This window comes from Poecilia latipinna, unplaced genomic scaffold (assembly GCF_001443285.1).
Source record: "Poecilia latipinna isolate Pla-1442-1.1 unplaced genomic scaffold, P_latipinna-1.0 Scaffold638, whole genome shotgun sequence".
NCBI lineage: Eukaryota > Metazoa > Chordata > Actinopteri > Cyprinodontiformes > Poeciliidae > Poecilia > Poecilia latipinna.
Genome location: NW_015113254.1, coordinates 42,937 through 57,928, shown reverse-complemented (window position 1 = coordinate 57,928; position 14,992 = coordinate 42,937). Strand labels below are relative to the sequence as shown.

The window sequence follows — 14,992 nt, the reverse complement described above, 5'->3', positions numbered from 1 at the left end:
TAGTGTTTTTTTTTAAAAAAAAGTCTTCCCCCTTTTTCTCTGTCAAAAAAAACCCCCAAAAAAAAAAAAAAAAAAAAAAAAAAAAAAAAAAAAAAAAAAACACAAAAAAAAGACTTGAATGCTTTTGCAAGGAACATCATCACTTCAAAAAGAAAACATATCGGACCAAATGAAAGAATGGCTGATGAGGAAGGATGTGGCAGTTTACAGGCTGATTTAATATAATGAGCAGTATGTTCAGGTCGTAGTTGGGACGCAGGTCTGACATTTCTGCTCTCCTCTGATGGCAGCACAGACACAGGTGGTTCATGATAAATAAGGGGAAGCTGCAGATGAGAGATCTTTCTCCATAAGAGAACTGACCTGGATTTTCTCTTCTATTTAATTAAACCAGGGGTCCCCAAACTACGGCCCGCGGGCCGGATCCGGCCCGCCACGTCATTTGGTCCGGCCCCCTGAACAATGCCGGATCCGGCCCGCCTGCTCATACCAGAGAGCATTCAGTGTTTTTTTTCATATATTGTATTTTCCGGTTTATATGTGGATTTTTCTTCAACCACCAGGGGGCTTTTGAGCAAATGTGAAACTTACTTTCCCTCAATGGAATATATACTCGTCAGTCACCGTTTCACTCACGGTTTTTTCCATTTGCATTCTGGGTAAAAATCTATCCAAAAGTGTCGTACAAGAATTTCTTTGTTTTTTTTTACTGCAAAAACTAAGACCGGCCCCCGACCACAGAAAGGAACAGCTATGTGGCCCTCGCAGGAAAAAGTTTGGGGACCCCTGAATTAAACCAACAACATCATAAGTAGAATGTTTAAAATTCTTGGGTGTTTTTTTTTTTTTTTTTTTTTCTGACGGGGCCTGCGATTCCGAGGTGCAGTCAGACACCGAGTCATTGACATTCATGCACCTGGTCTGCCACCTGTCACTGCTGGCAGCTGAACAGCGGCCAATCGCGCTCACATCTGTTTGCACCCATGGAGATGCCACACAGTGAAATCAAGGACACGATGCATGGGGTGATGTTTGTGGCTACGCCACTCGTTTGTGCTGTTTTATTGAAATAGTAAAACAAAAGTGGATTTTTATTTAACATGCCACAAGGAAAACAAAACTCACATCTTGGGAGTCCACAAATGACATTTTATCGACGCGTGTGACTATTTAACGCTCATGACATGACGACGTTCACACAGTTACACAATTATGTACAATTCAACTTTTTAAGAAAAAAGAAACGGGTAAAACATAAATTGTTATGCAATAAATAAATAACGAACATACTTTCTGTACATTTTACTAAATACCACATTAAATACTGTCACTGCTTTACTGCCCTTGCAGCAAACATAAAAGAAAACAGAAAAATTTTATAATTTTCTGTCTTGTAGTGTATGTAAAAACAACAGGACACAGCTAAAGCATTGGCACAGATCTGTTTTAAGAAAGCAAAATGCTCTAGAGAAACAGCATGCAAATGTACAACATGAATATTCAAGTGCAATCGCTCAGAAGTAAGCAAAACAGCATCAGGAAGGCAACTTTGTATTGTTCTGGACACTTCAAAAAAAATATTCTAAGGATGGTTTACGACCTGTAAGGCTTAACATGTTTTCTCTTGTGAAAGCCTTCAATGCATGCAGGGTTGGGTGAGTTAGCAGAATTGTGGTTTTAGCTAAATTCTTGCTAAAAATGCCCAAATGACAAATTATTTTTGCACTTAAGGCAAAGTGAAGGTAGCATCGCTTATTTACAGACCAAAGGTCTTTGTTAAATAAATGCTGTGCCTCATTTTGACTCCAGATGAGGTACAGCTTGTTATGAGAATTTCTGAGAAATTGTTTGAAGAATATATGGCAATTTTAAAAAACCCATTTCGACCACACTGCTACCTTAAAGTCCAGATTTTAAAAATGAAGTTCAAAGAAGTTAATATCATAGAGATTACCAGAGATGGTTTCTGTTGCAGATATGTCGGTAAGTTTTTTAGAAAACAAAATAAATCCTGTTTTTAAAGGCTAACAGCTAGCCAGAAACAGGGCTGAGCTATTCAAAACAACTCAAACTGAAACTGTTCACATCCATTGATAAATGGATGATATAAACAAAAACAGTGTAAACCACAAAAAAAAAAAAAAAAAATTATATGGCAGTTTAAGTGAACCCTATGGTAACACTTTATTTGAAGGGGTGTCCATAAGACTGACATGGCACTGTCATAAACATGACATAACACCTGTCATGAACATAAAGGAGTCTTTATGAATGTTTATGACAGTTGTCATGAAGTCATTCGGTAAATAATGACACTTTTAATGCAAAGTTGCTCTGAAAGTTGCATTAAAAGTCAATTAAAAATGCCAACTTTTCATGATTTTGTAAATTATGATAATTTAATGCAAATTTGGCATTTTTAACAGACTTTCAATGCAACTTTTAGAGCAACTTTGCATTAAGTGTCTTTATTTACCGAATGACACTTCATGACAACTGTCAAACATTCATAAAGACTCTTTTATGTTCATGACACGTGTTATGTCATGATTATGACAGTGTCATGTCAGTCTTATACACACCCCTTCAAATAAAGTGTTACCAACCCTATTTTATTGTTTGTTAAACTGCCTTACTTTTCTATTCTGTAGTTACTCAGTACAGCACACGTTTCACACAGGAAGACCATTGGTGGCGCACCGCCTTCTTTCATTTCCTGTGTAAATAATCATCGACTACTGCTTAAATAACCACTCAATGCAAATCTAACAAAGGTATTTTTAGTGTTTTCCTAAACCACTATGACATTTTTGGGACTGAACTTGTTTTACAACTTAAGAACAGAAAATGTCTTCTTTAATCAGGCCTCCCATAGCTAGCTAGCTAGAGGTTAGCTTCAGCCTTTGAGAAATATTAATCCCAATTTACATCAAATGGAGACATCAAGAGAGTTATCTGCAGCTGAAATATGAACAGCTTATATTCTGCTAACATCACCTCGCTTCAAAAACCGCCAAACTATTCCTGAAGTAGGATTTGCAGTACTTTAAATGTTTGCGTGTACCGTTTCGTGTTAATCCCTGATTTAACAAGCACAGCAACACAAGTGCAACATTCCTCCTGCAACCATGTCAGACGTTACTTTTTCTTTAAAGTGAGAGACAACATATGTTCACGGACAACAGGTCTGCTAAGCTGCTCTGTAATTTACTGGAGGTGCAAGGAAAAGTAGGACTTGCAGACACGCAGCTGACATTTTCATTGATACAGGGTAGAGCCTAAGTTAAAAGATCTTTTCAAGAGCATTAAATATAGTGTGCAAGAGATGAGATGTATGGGAGAGGAGAACGGCAGCGAGAGGCGTTTGAGGCAAAATATAAGATGGAAATGTTTCCAGGTGGCATATCAACCTAAGTCTGACACGGTTCAACATTCACAGGAACACAATCTTTTCCTCCCTTCCCTCCTCCTGATCGCTGTCCGTCTCCAAGGAAACCAGTGTGCTCAGCTCCAGATGATGCTCACTGGGACGTGGGAGCTCTGGATCGGGGTCAGCTGTCGACATCCAGGTGTTACCATTGTAGTTGGACTCTGAGTGAGCACAAAAGAAAGAAAAAAAGAAGACAGTTCAATTCCGCACAGTAACACCTCAAACCTAGATAGAGAGAGATTAAATAAGCCTATTCAAAAGAGAAAAAAGCCTTTTGAGAATGCTCAAAAGTTTACAGTGATTGGTAGAAGGTGGGTCAACCATAATAGTTATCCTTGCACAAGCTTTTCACAACAGTGAACTGGAATTTTGCCTGCTGGATCTGCTCTAACGGAGTCAGATTTGTCGCGTTCAAACATCTTTTCAGTTTTGCCTGAAGATTTTCTCATCAACCACTTTGAAACTAATTTGGTGACATGATCAAAGACTCAGTTGTACCAAAGCTTTACCTTCCTGAGTGATATCTTAAAAGTTGTCCTAAAGTTCTGACCCTAAAGAGGATATAAATAAATAATTTAAATTACTTAAACACATCTTGTGAAGTGCACCAGTCCCACTTGGATCGAAACATCCCCACAACATGATGCTACCACATCCGTACTTCACAAAGTGTGATCTGGATTTTTTTAATGCTTTTTTTCAGAGGAATGGCATCTCTCCTTAAAGAAGTGTTTGATTTACTGGGAATAAAAGAAATCAGTCACTCCATTATGCAGAGTTTCTGAATATCTGCGTTTATACTTCTGAAGACTCTGTGTTGAGTTCACACGTAAAAAACTCTTTGAAAACTAGTGAATTGAATTGACTTTTTTATGCTTAAGATTATTTACTGCTAATGCTTGAAAGGGTTAAGATCAAAGTTCAGCAAGTGCTGATAAATTATTTAACAATCTCACCCTAATTAGCTAACCAGTGTTTTTCTAATCGCAATGTTGTCGTTTTTTTTTTTTTAGATCAAAGTATGAGGTTCATATAATAACAGATTCTAAAGCCATAAACCATTGCCCTTCATCTCAGCACTATCCAATTTATCATCTGTTTATGATCATCTAAAACTTAGGACTCGACTTTAAGGAGCCCTGCCGGCTCACTCTTGATGATAATACAGGGTCTGAGACACTAAAAAGATTAAATAATATGCAATTATTGTAACAAGCAAAATCATTAAAAAAAAGGCAGTAATATGTGGGTTGCATGTAGCTGTGCATTTATGGTAGAGCTGCATCTTTATGTTTGTCTTAATGGTCGGGCTGTCTAGTATTAGGGCAGGTGTGCTGTCATGGTAACAGATGGCATGAACTATAAATTGCCTCATTGTGTCCCTGCAGGAAAGTGTCTCTGTTTGATTAATCATACAAGCGTCTGTTAGAGTCGCCCTCTCAGCCGCCACATGGTTGCTGATAGATGAGATATCAACGTGGAGCCAGATGATATAAACACTCAGTCTCTGTCATGGAGATATCCCATGTTAGTAATATTCATATACGATAACGTAGCTAGCAGCTTGCTTCAGAAAAAAAAAAAAAAAAAAAAACGGTTAAAAATTTGAAAATGTCTTTCCTACTTGGCAAAACGCTTTCTAAATAAAATATAAACTTCAAGGTGCAACAAGTAGGTTGCTCGATGTTGCAGTTGTCAGTCACATCAACCACATGTTTATGATATCGCTGTTTGTGGCTTGCTGTGGAAGGACATAAATACCAACTCAAAAAATGGTTTATTTTTATCCCACAGGGAAATTAAATGTTTTAGCTTGTATTATCCAAGCAAGGTGATGATATCCAGTAGCAGTCAGGCTCTCAAACAGGCCTCTGACTGAAGACAGCTGCTGTATGATGGCGTCATGACAGTCGTGACAGTAGCAGCTTTGTAAACAAAGTTTTACTTTGTTTACAAATTCAATTTTGACATTTACTGTGCGCTTATGTAGAATTTTTCAGTTTGAGATTCTTTTTGTCTCACTTCCACGAGTTAAAGAAAGTTATGGTTGTTAGACGCATAACGCGTTTGATTTTCATGGCGGCGACATTACATTTTTATTTTTTTACTTCCATGGCAACAACAGGACTTTCTTTATTTCCATGTCAACGCCAGAGAATGAAAATAAAGTAGCGGTCTCACATTTGTCACATTTTTACCTTAATTTTTCCATTCTGTTCACTTTTTTCCCCCCTCACTGAAGGACGTATGACTCACTTATGAAGCAGCAGCAGAGAGAGACAGAACTCTGTTTGTGTCGCTTCAAGCCCACATGCAGAAGGAACAATTAAATTAAACTAGACTTTACATAAAACAGATGCTCTTATCAGCACTTCTGATAAGAACCTTCCAAAAACAGATGAAGTTATGAATATTCATACCGATTAGTTTAGGAAGCACAGGTAAAAATGACAGATTCAGACTCGACGTAGGATCTAGATGCCTTTTTTGTTCTGTGTGCTCACAGAAAAAAAAAAAACTCCCTTACAACAAGCCTCTGTCGTCCCAACATATTTGGACATATGGATATTTATTTAACTACTTTATGTGCAGGACGAAGGGAAAAACAAAACCTACACCACAAATTTTGTGACAGACCCGAGCCTCGGATAGGCGCGTACGTCTTTACGATCCGCAGAAACTCGGCTGGACCCATAAACGATACGATTGCTCCAAACACACACACTTAACTGGTTACAATGAAAAAGGCACGAACTGATATGTCCTCGGTTTGTTCCATCAGACCCCATTTTTCTGCTGCAATGCTTTTCATTTGTTTTTTTGTTTTGTGCCAGAGGGACTTCAGGGAAAACACAATACTGTATAATTTTATTACCCAATCTTGTGCAGAGCAATGTTGAGAAATTGAATCTTAAATCTAAATGGCTTGCGATGAAGTACTCCATCTAGTCCAGCCAAAAGCTGGTGCTGGTGCTGTCAAAACACCCTAAAAGCGATAGGATGACTTCATTATATAGTGCCTTACAAATACCCTTTGACCTTTTGGATATAATTTAGTGTTAAAAAATAAAAAGCATTGTGGAAATTAAAAGTTTTACTTCTTTTTTTTTTTCTACGAGGTTCCAACTCACCCACATTCCACCGTAAAGGTGAACTGGTTTCATCTTTTCCCGCTCTTTTTACTCACATCTCCGATCCTTTTCAGAAACCCATGAAAAGGGTGGCGACTCGTCAGCATCGTGTCGGTAAATTCCACCCAACTGCTTCAAAGAGATTACATTGTCCTGGATCAAATTATGGAAATCTACTCCGTGAAAACGTGCGTCTCAGAAAGAGGCAGTTACATGCCAAGGAGACGAGGGGATGTGCGATCGTGTCTTGAACCTTGTGACGGCACAGTGGGGAATTTGCATTTGAAAGAGGATCCTTTTTTCTTTTTCTCACTAAAAACAGAAAGTTCCTCCGCATGCCACGGAGGGAGCGTGAGGGTGAGGTTCAATCTAAGTGTAGCGACAAAGAAGCTCTTTAAATCTACATAAAGTAAGAGGATGGGCCTTTATAGGGGTGTTTAATCAAGCAGGAAATTAAGAAAAGGTCAATTATTATATTCCCCCTGTGTGGATTAGTTCGTTCCAGGCCCTTGTGGGACTCACTGAGCAACCCATTACAGATAAAATAATCTGAAACAACCCTGATGCTGGGAACCGCGGCCGTCATTTCCCTCGGCTTGTTAACAAGTAACTCGGGTTTCGTCGGGGCCTGTGTGCGCTCGATAACGAGGAAAGGGGTTAATAAGCTAATCAATGAACGAGAGACGGTAAACAATTCCAGGAACTCGGGAGGGTGGCGCGGGTAGCTCCCACCCCCGTTTCTGCGGAGACGGACACTCGCGCCAAATGCAAATGGTTATTTTCCTTATCTGCGGTTTGCAATATCAGGATGAGAAATGAGGAACGACGTGAGAGTGTTGCTGACTGCTGACACCTCCTGAGAGAAGAAACATAGATTAATTTGAGTCTGGATCTCTCATTCCTCTACCCTGTACCTCACACCTTCACTCCACTCCCCCTCTGTCCGTTCACCTGCTGTGATGACAAGTCATGCAGTAATGAGTTTTGTAAAGATTTTTTTTTTTTTTTTTTTCAAGATCAATGTTCTAATCAGTCACCCATCGCTTGTGAACTGTGATTCACGTACTGTTGTGTCCCCTGGCAGGCGATAGATAGAGAATCCATTGATTTTTTTCTCTTCCTTTGGCAGGGCTGTGGGGCGGGTGGTGGGGGTGATCAGGTGGAGGTGGTGAGACAATAATGTGGAGTGGGGGGCTTGAGAGGAAGGGCAGACGAGGCCTCACCAGGGATACAGCCTTGAAAGCTCAGTGTGCTCTCGCAAGCGTGGGTGAAACCAGTGAAGCTCCGCGTTGTTTACATTCTCACAGGCAGAACATTTCTCCTTTCAGCTGACAGGTTGATAGCAGAACCCCTCACTGTGCCATTAGCACCAACACACCTAATGGCGTTAGGTAAAAACTGAAACGAAAACTGGAAAATATAATCGGAGCCATTCACTTACAGCCCTGAACATAAAATGTCGAGAGTAAAGTATCGGGAAGTTCTACTATGCACTTAGCATGTTATGCAACATTTATTTAATGAACATATTGGTGGATTTTTAAATGCAAAACCTGGAAAAACCAAACAGTGGGAAAAAAGGAACACACTAATGACAAGGAAGAAGGCATACAAGGGATATAGAGGGAAGAGAAGGAAGTAAGAAATGGCACAAGGACTAACGAGAGACAAGGAAGGAAGGAGGAAAAGTAGGAGAGGTAAAAGGAAAGGCGGAAAGGAGAAAAAGAAAGATGGGGTGGGCTTCTGGAAGGATATGAGAAAGGACCAAAACATGAAGGACCAAAGAGAAAACACAAGGAAAGAACCAACAGAAAGAAAGGAAGGGAGGACAGTAAAGGACAAAAAGAAAGAAAAAACAATGATACAAGGAATGTATCATTGTTTCCTGTCTTCCTTGAGACAGGGAGGAAGGAAAGACAGCATGAAAGGAAGAGGGGAAAGAAGATAACAGACAATGAGACATGACGTAACATCTGGAAATACAAACATTTCTTCAAATTTCCTTTTCTTATCCAAGACAAGGCAAATACTGACCAAATTCTACAATTTTCCAAAAATTTTAAGACCACATAGGAACTATGTTTGGTAAAGATTTTGTCGGATGCAACATAAAGTGCTTTACAGTTACAAAATAAATATATACAGGACAGCATCAGCTGTGCATTTCATAAAAATACAATAGCAAGGATTCAACTCGTATAACCAACACTGCAGTCTGCTTTATGAGCATAAAAAAGGTTTTAGGTCAAAGTAGATATTTGAAATATTTCAATATGGCTCATTCAGTTGAAAAATAATCAAGTTATTCCTTCATTCAATTAAATGGTTTACGTGCTACATGGTTGACGATAGGACTCAACTGAGTCTTTAATTCAAGCCTACATTACAAAAGGAGGCAACGAGATAACACCAATTGTCTGGTCAATGCCATTAAATTATTGCTAATTTAATGTCGATACTAATTTAAAGATATTAACATACAATAAACCAGCCTTCTATGTACAAGGTTTTAGGTATTTCTTACCACTGGTTGAGTGCTTAAGACTTCCCAAGGGATTACTGTAGATGTATCCAGTGCCATGCGGGCTCGTGACACCAGGGTACTGTCTGTTGTTAGATCTGTCCAACAGGCTGTTGAAACAATTGTGTGCCCTCGGGTCGTTCCGCTTGTGGTTGAAGTGGCGATTGTTGACGCTGCTGCTGGCAAACGCCGCCTCGTTCACAAACACAGAGCCGTTACCGGAGTGCTGTCTGGAGTTATTTGGCGGAGAGGCCTGTCAGGCAGAGAAAAATCCCACCGTTACGTTTCAGGTTGAAAGCAGCGTGAATTCAAAGGAAATTTTAAGATGTTCCAACTGTGTCCCCAGTTGTAAAATGTTCCAGCAGGATGAGATGTTACATTGAATAAGTAACAAGTAAATTATAGTCAATACCTATGTAGATATATGTCACGGCAAAAATATACAATGAAATGGTTCTGAGAATATCGATCAAAACCATTTAAGACCTGTCGGTATTTTCAGATTTTGACTCGGAAAAAGATCCACATTTGGACGGAACCGCCAAGATACCTCAAGTCAGCTGTCGTCATTATGCCAGGCCACAAGATGGTGCTGTGATTTAGAATGTCATGGAACGTGCATGTGTTTTGCACCTTTAGCTTCCACCTAATCGTAAATAACCAGTCTCCGTCTCCCAACAAAGTGCTCATGGAAAATATATTCCTTATCAAGAATAATGCTAAGCTAAACTGGTTAAGTAGCACAACACAGCACAATGCTTTTTTGTTTTTGTTATCTGCTCGTGCATGTGTGGAACGAACCCTACAGCTGTGTGTTCTAGTTTTTATGGTGTATGAAAATAATATAAAAGTTGTTTGGACTTTATTTGCTGATATTTTGAAATCGGTCTCTCAAAGTCAAGATTGATTGACTTCTAAAACACAACCTGTTACAGTGTATTCAATTTTATGAACTGACTGACAATTAGATTTTTTTTTGGTGAAAGATGTCCCTCTGGACCTGTCCAGGGTGTAACCCCGGCTACTCGCTCAATGACCGCTGGCGATCCTGTCTAGTGATCACGTCAACAGGGCTTTTCCGCTGTTGAGTGGAGGCAGCACAGCTAATTAGATACGACCTGAGAGCTGATATGTGAGTGTGTGTGTGTGTGTGTGTCATTTGATCCGTCTCTGACCCTATGAACTACTGCCTTAGGCTAAAACATTACCAGGGAAACATTAGGACCTCCACTACTGCCTCCACTCGCCTTTGTGAGAGCACCGCTTTGTTACTGGCGACTAAAATAGATGAATGGAAATACATACAGTAAGTCTGCTCAAAGCAAGGAGAGCCTTATCAAATCTAGCCTACAAAGGAAAAAAAAAAGACCCACAGTGGTGTGTGTAAATTAATGAGGGAGACGGGGAATATTGTAACCTGAGTGTGCTCATTTGTCCGCCCATTGTGGTGCAGAACCACCTGCCAGCAGAGCTCCGCATACATGGTGCACGGAAAAAGTACTTATTGTAGGGGTGAAACGATTGATTGGTTTAATCAGGGCAATTATGAAATAACTGATCTACTCATTTAGTAATCAATTAATAGTTGACTGGAGCATACACTCAAAGAATGGCCAGTTGCTAAAAGAACAACATACTCAGAGCAGTAAATAAGACAAAACTGTACAAAAAAAAATAACATTCGTCTATAAATTTGTTCTACTGAGAACTCCTCAAATGGCATAGTTTTAGCTTCACCTGGTTCAAATTCTCTAAAAGATAATAATATACAACTCAGCACCTTTTACTATCAAATTATTGATTTGGTAATCCAAAAAACAAACCATCAGCAGAAATGGCTGAGCTTTTCACATGTTGATGTTAGAAGAATTTTTTACCACTGCATTTTTTGCTACCAGTAATCAAGCATACACTAAAGGAATTCTGTTACTGAATTTTAGACATTAAAATGTTTATTTTCTTATTTTAAAAAAAGGAACTGAATTATTTGTTTATTCACATTTTTAAATGCATTTCTAATATTCTACAAAAAAAAAAATCAATAGAATGTGCTGAGATTTTTATTCGATTAAACAATTAATCGTCAAAATAATTGATTGTCCAAACTTCTAACTGATTTATTCATATAATACCTCATTCTACAACCAAAAATTGCAAGGTGCATTATTGGGATTATTTTTTATTGGGTATATATGGTTCTCCCACAAAGCAGTGCATATTAATGGCAGAAAAAGAAATGTGATTTGCAAGAGCGGCGTGCATACATATTGAACCCCCATTAATCAGTTACCCCAAAAACAAAATGTAGGACTATTAATTGCCTCCAATGGTTACTTCAATGGCAACCATCCCCACTGTGAAACATGGTAGTGAGAGCATCATGCTGTGAGGTGGATGAATGGCGTTAAACACAGGGCTAACCTGAAAATAAACTGATAGAAGCTACAAATAACTGAAGCTTCTAGCAGGACAAAAACTCCTGTCAGACCTACAATGTAATGGTTTATGTCAAAGCAAACCCATGTGTCAGGATGCCTAGATAAAGCTGAATTCAATTAGAAAGCGGCGGCAAAACTTGAAAACTGCTGTTCACTCATGGTCTCCAACCAATCTGACCACCTTTAAGTGAATACCCTTTGCAAGACATTGTATGTGGTACATGTGGCACGTTGGTTTCATCATTCAAGCCGAGGTCTGTAGCGGTCCAAGAGAGCAGTGATCCTTTATCTTCTACGCCTTTCGGCGTCTGGGCAAATTTCAGTGAGGTGCTTTTCAAACAGGGTGTCAATAATTCAAGCCCTTTAGGACACAATTGATCGGTTCCTGGGGCCGCGTGCCTCGGGTTTTAATTATTTTCGTTGAAGCTTTTATTTGCGGCGGTTTAATTATCATTAATCATTGAGATGTTCATTGGCGAGCCGAGCCGCTGAAGCATGAAGACGAATGGCGCTGGGATTGCTCTCGTTATCACAGCTTGTACGTCAAGGCTGGGTTGAGCTGCGGCGGAGGAAACGGGTGAACCGGTGTAAGCTGATAGTTCTTTGAAGAAGAAGAAGAATCTCATTAGTGAGGTCACTGAAAGGAATACTGGACGAACTGTGCTTCACGACACCACTAGGGCTGGGCGATGTGGCCTCAAGTCAATATTGTGATATACTGAGCAGTTCACCTCGATAACGATAAATGGAGGACAGCACTAACCCTGCAGGACTGACTTAACGCAATTATGTGCAACTTAATGAAAAAAAAAAAAAACACAACTGAACAAGTTTAGAATTAAAAAAAAAAGTCTTACTTTTCAACATCCTTACTCTATCTAGGATACTCCCAAATGATGGCTAATTTCTGCTCCTCTTCCTGCAGGACCACATCTACTGCCGGCGCATCAAAATTTGAAATTTTCTCAATTTTCTCAACCTCATTGTCTCTTTCACTTCTTGTTACAGACGAGAGCGGGTGGAGTCACATGACTAGAGGCTGTCCACATAGCGCAGCATCTTAAAGGGTCAGTACTATGTTTTTTTCCAGGCACACAGTGCCATTTTGTATCAAAAAGTAACTGTGCTACCTTCATTTTTTATAAAAATGCTGTATATGTCAAATGTGACTTATAATCATAATTTATTGCCCTTAAATTGTGTTTTAAGGAACTATTGCTCTTTCTGAAAGTCCACTTTCAGGAAGTCATCACAACATGGCTCCTACATTAGTCCTTAAAGTTTTTACCAGCGTTGCACCAGGAAGTAGCTTGTGCAATGAGCTCAGCAGATGTGCAGTTCCACCAGGTGTTTGCTAATTGCTACTGGTTAGTCTGAAAGGAGCCGAGTAGGGGAGCGCTGCTCCGTGAGGCAGAGGCTCAGAAGCTTGGAAACTGCAGTTCTGAGTAGAAACAAAGTTTCCCCAGGTGTTTTGCATAGCTGAACAGTTAGATTAAATGATTTCTCAAACATGTACGAAAGAATCAGTTTTTAAGTTAAGATCTGTTTCTGATGAGGGAATAAGTAGTATAACGAGTATAAAATAATTTAAAGCTCAAAATCTTTGATTTTACATAATACTGCCCCTTTAAAGGAACATGAGCATAGCATACCTACGTACACCCGAGAAACACAAACACAACTTTTGCGTTCACTTTTTTTTTTTTTTTTTTTTTGTAACACTGAAAATACCGGCAAAATGATGTCAGCCGTCATAAATATTGGTTTTGGTTCATTTTTGGTTCTTCTCCTCAAAGGGTCGAGCGTTTCTTTCAGAGGAATGCCGGCTGGAGGTTGGACTCCTTACCTGATGCACATCCAGAGGGATGACCATGTGTGGTATCACGGCGGGCAGGCTGCTCTGCCGCCCGTGCGTCCAGGCCTGCAGCAGCTTCTGCTGGTCCTCCAGACGCTCGCGCTCCCTCTCCACGCTCCTCTGCCCCTCCCGGAGCCGCTCCAGGCTCTGCTGGTACTCCTCCAGTTGCTCGTCCAGCTCCTCCCTGTCCTGCCTCAGCTTCTGCGCAGCCTGCAGGCACTTCCTCTCCCTCTCCTCCAGCAGGCTCTCCTGCTCCACCTGCTGGCTCTTCTTGGCCTGGCACGCTCGCTCCCAGCGGTCCCTCTCCTGGCGCAGCTGCTCCCGGAGCCGCTGGGCCGCCGCCACCTCCTCCTTGCGCTTCTCCAGGTTGCGCTGCTTCTCCTGCTCCTGCAGCGAGTTGGCGCGGAGGCCGTGGAGGTGCAGGCAGGGACCGCGGGGCGAGGCCAGCTCGCTAGCTTGCAGGAGGAGCTTCTGGACCTCGTAGCAAGTGTCCTGAATGGTTAAGGCAGCCTGGCGTCAACAAGAAATGGTGGTTAACCTCACCATGAAGATTTTGAGGTGTATTTAGTCCGGTCACGATAACAAATTTTGCCAGACGATAAATTGTCCAAAAGTTATTGTGATAAAAAATAATATTTTTGTTGTTTTTTTAAAGGTTTCATTGGCTCTAGTGGCCTTTAGATGAGTGAACGGACACAAAATTGGGTAATGAGAAAGGGGGGAAGACATGCAGCAAAAGTCACCAGGCCGGGATTCAAACTTGTGACATCAGCGTCTAGGACTAAGGTCTCCTTATGTGGGTTGTGCTTAACCCCCGCACCACAATAGCATCGTGTTTTGAGACCATTTTCAGTTAATATAATAGCTAAGGCATAATGACTCAAGAATCAATGAACGTTAAATTCTAATGAACATTTAATACTTCAACTGTAAGACATGTTGAATATAAAAAGGTAAACAAAATAAAAAATTCTGAAGTCTCTCTGTCCTTCACAAAAAGTGGCTAGTTGAAACAAAAGCGTTTTGTCATGCAGTTTTTGCAAGAGAAGGAGAGAGAAAAGAAAAAAACAATACATAATGCAAATGGAAATTACTGAGCTGATTTTAATTTATCCTGTGGTTAATTGATTTATTGCTTACTGCGACAGGCCTAGCAAAAACAAAACAGAAAATCTTCATTTTGTTCTGCCACATGCTATATAATAAAAAATTAAAAAAAAAGATTTTAGAGGGGCACTTTTTTTCTTTTTCAGTGTAAAAAGGGCAGGCACTCTATCACCTCCTAATGTCTATCTATGTACATCCCTGCACATGTGCATCCTTGTTGCAGGTGATTTGAATGTCAAATTAAAATGGAAATTATAATCAGGTTCAACTGGTGACCTAGTTTTTTTCCCCCCTTGCATCCACTTTACTGATAAAATCACTGGTTTTGGTTTCAGACACATGAGGGAAAACAAAACTTTGAATATGAAAATCACATTGTGATCAAAACCCCTAAATCCAAACAGGAACGCGCACACACACACACACACACACACACACACACACACACACACACACACACACACACACACACACACACACACACACACACACACACACAAAACACACATA

General features: G+C 40.1%; 1 protein-coding gene across 5 annotated transcripts in view; it reads right to left on the bottom strand.

The window, feature by feature from the left end:
• Positions 1-3,025: 3,025 nt before the first annotated feature.
• arhgef28a (Rho guanine nucleotide exchange factor (GEF) 28a) overlaps positions 3,026-14,992 on the bottom strand; it is a 33,333-nt gene continuing 21,366 nt past the window's right edge. For all 5 annotated transcript variants that reach the window (XM_015043542.1, XM_015043543.1, XM_015043545.1 and 2 more), the window contains 3 exons: positions 13,367-13,885; positions 9,086-9,335; positions 3,026-3,591 (listed from right to left, as the gene is read on the bottom strand). In XM_015043542.1, coding sequence (XP_014899028.1) covers positions 3,434-3,591; positions 9,086-9,335; positions 13,367-13,885 — 927 coding nt within the window. In that variant the 3' untranslated portion in view covers positions 3,026-3,433. The remainder of the gene's footprint in view (positions 3,592-9,085; positions 9,336-13,366; positions 13,886-14,992) is intronic.